General features: G+C 28.2%; 1 pseudogene across 1 annotated transcript, besides 1 other annotated feature; it reads right to left on the bottom strand.

Moving 5' to 3' along the window:
• Nucleotides 1-1,420: part of a mobile genetic element that runs on past both edges of the window.
• Nucleotides 291-861, bottom strand: TVAGG3_0771480 (annotated as a pseudogene). Its single transcript has one exon. A coding segment is annotated over exon 1 (571 nt).

Here is a 1,420-nt window from a genome sequence, read left to right as displayed (position 1 = left end):
AATTATTTTATCATGATATTTCAAAATTTCATTTTATAATATGGATAATAATATTCCATATCATCACCCGTTATATTGTTATCATATTTTGGAGATATGCTTTTAAATCATAATAACTAAGAAAATTTTGATAAGACTAAATCATCAATTAAATTTTTAAATCTGTGTTATCCATTTATATAAAAATAAAATAATGTTTAAGGGTGCCCGCCTCTTTGAAATCATAGTATCAAAACCATCATTAACGGTTCCTTTTGTCTCTTCTGTGGCATTTCATTAAGAATAAAATTTTAAATAAATGGCATACAACATCCATTTTCACAACATACAGCCTTAGTGTGCTCCTGTTAATGCAGTCTTACCGATTGTTAAGCGAGTCATTGACCCATTTTTAAGTTGTAAATTAATATTCTGACCATCAAATATCACTTTATCATTTATTATATCCAAATATTTTTTAGGTGTTAATTGCTTATTTTGTCTTAAACTAACACCCTTCATTTTTTGTGCAATCTTTTTAAAATCACTTCCATCAATTGAACCGTTGAATGATGTATAACATTTAGGACATAAAGCAACCATGTTATCACCTTGTTTCTCAATTGCTAAACCCAATAACTTCTTCTCATGTGCTTTTTCTTCAGCTTTATTATTTAATTTAGGTTTAAATTTCTCATCAAAACAGAAGAAATCAAATGGTGCGAATTTGAAAATGTTTTTATCATAAAATTGTTTATCGGTAACAATTGCTTGAAATGCTTGAGTGTTAGGAAGATTTGGGTCGCCAGCGATTGCCCAATAAGATGAATCAGTATCACCTTCAATGAAATGAAAACGATTAACATTCATGCATTTATACATAAAATCATAAATGAAAACCAAATACAGTATTTAGCATTATCTAAAGTGAAGAATGCCTCTTGTAAACATGTATCACATCTATAAAATCTATCTTTAAGCATCACTTGATATGCATCTTCACCTATTTCTTTATGTTTTTAAACTTATTTGACATACATGCAACGCGTGCCTTCTGTGCATTCATTATTTTAGTCTTTGCGTAATTTTTGTGTATTCATTGCATCGTAACCATATGATCCATTAAGTGAAATCTTGCAAAATAAACTTTTTCCTTTATTTCCTTCTAATTCAGCCTTTTGTCTTTCGTTCATAAATTCGTTCGCAAATTCATTAAAACAAGTTTTTTCGTAAATGTTAAAATTGATTGAATATCATCGATGATAAAATGAAATCTGTCTATTAGATACCAAAGATAATAAGAAGAAAATGGTTGATATTGGTTGTGTGTTGATGTTAACTGAGTTAATTTCCTCTGTTTCTGGTCAACTGGTAGATTGTTTGATTTCATGTAATTATAAAAACTACCAATTGTTTTTTCATCTGTGATAATATCTAAGTT

This window comes from Trichomonas vaginalis, chromosome III (genome assembly GCF_026262505.1).
Source record: "Trichomonas vaginalis G3 chromosome III, whole genome shotgun sequence".
Taxonomy (NCBI): Eukaryota; Parabasalia; order Trichomonadida; family Trichomonadidae; genus Trichomonas; species Trichomonas vaginalis.
This window is presented reverse-complemented; position numbering and strand designations above follow the sequence as displayed.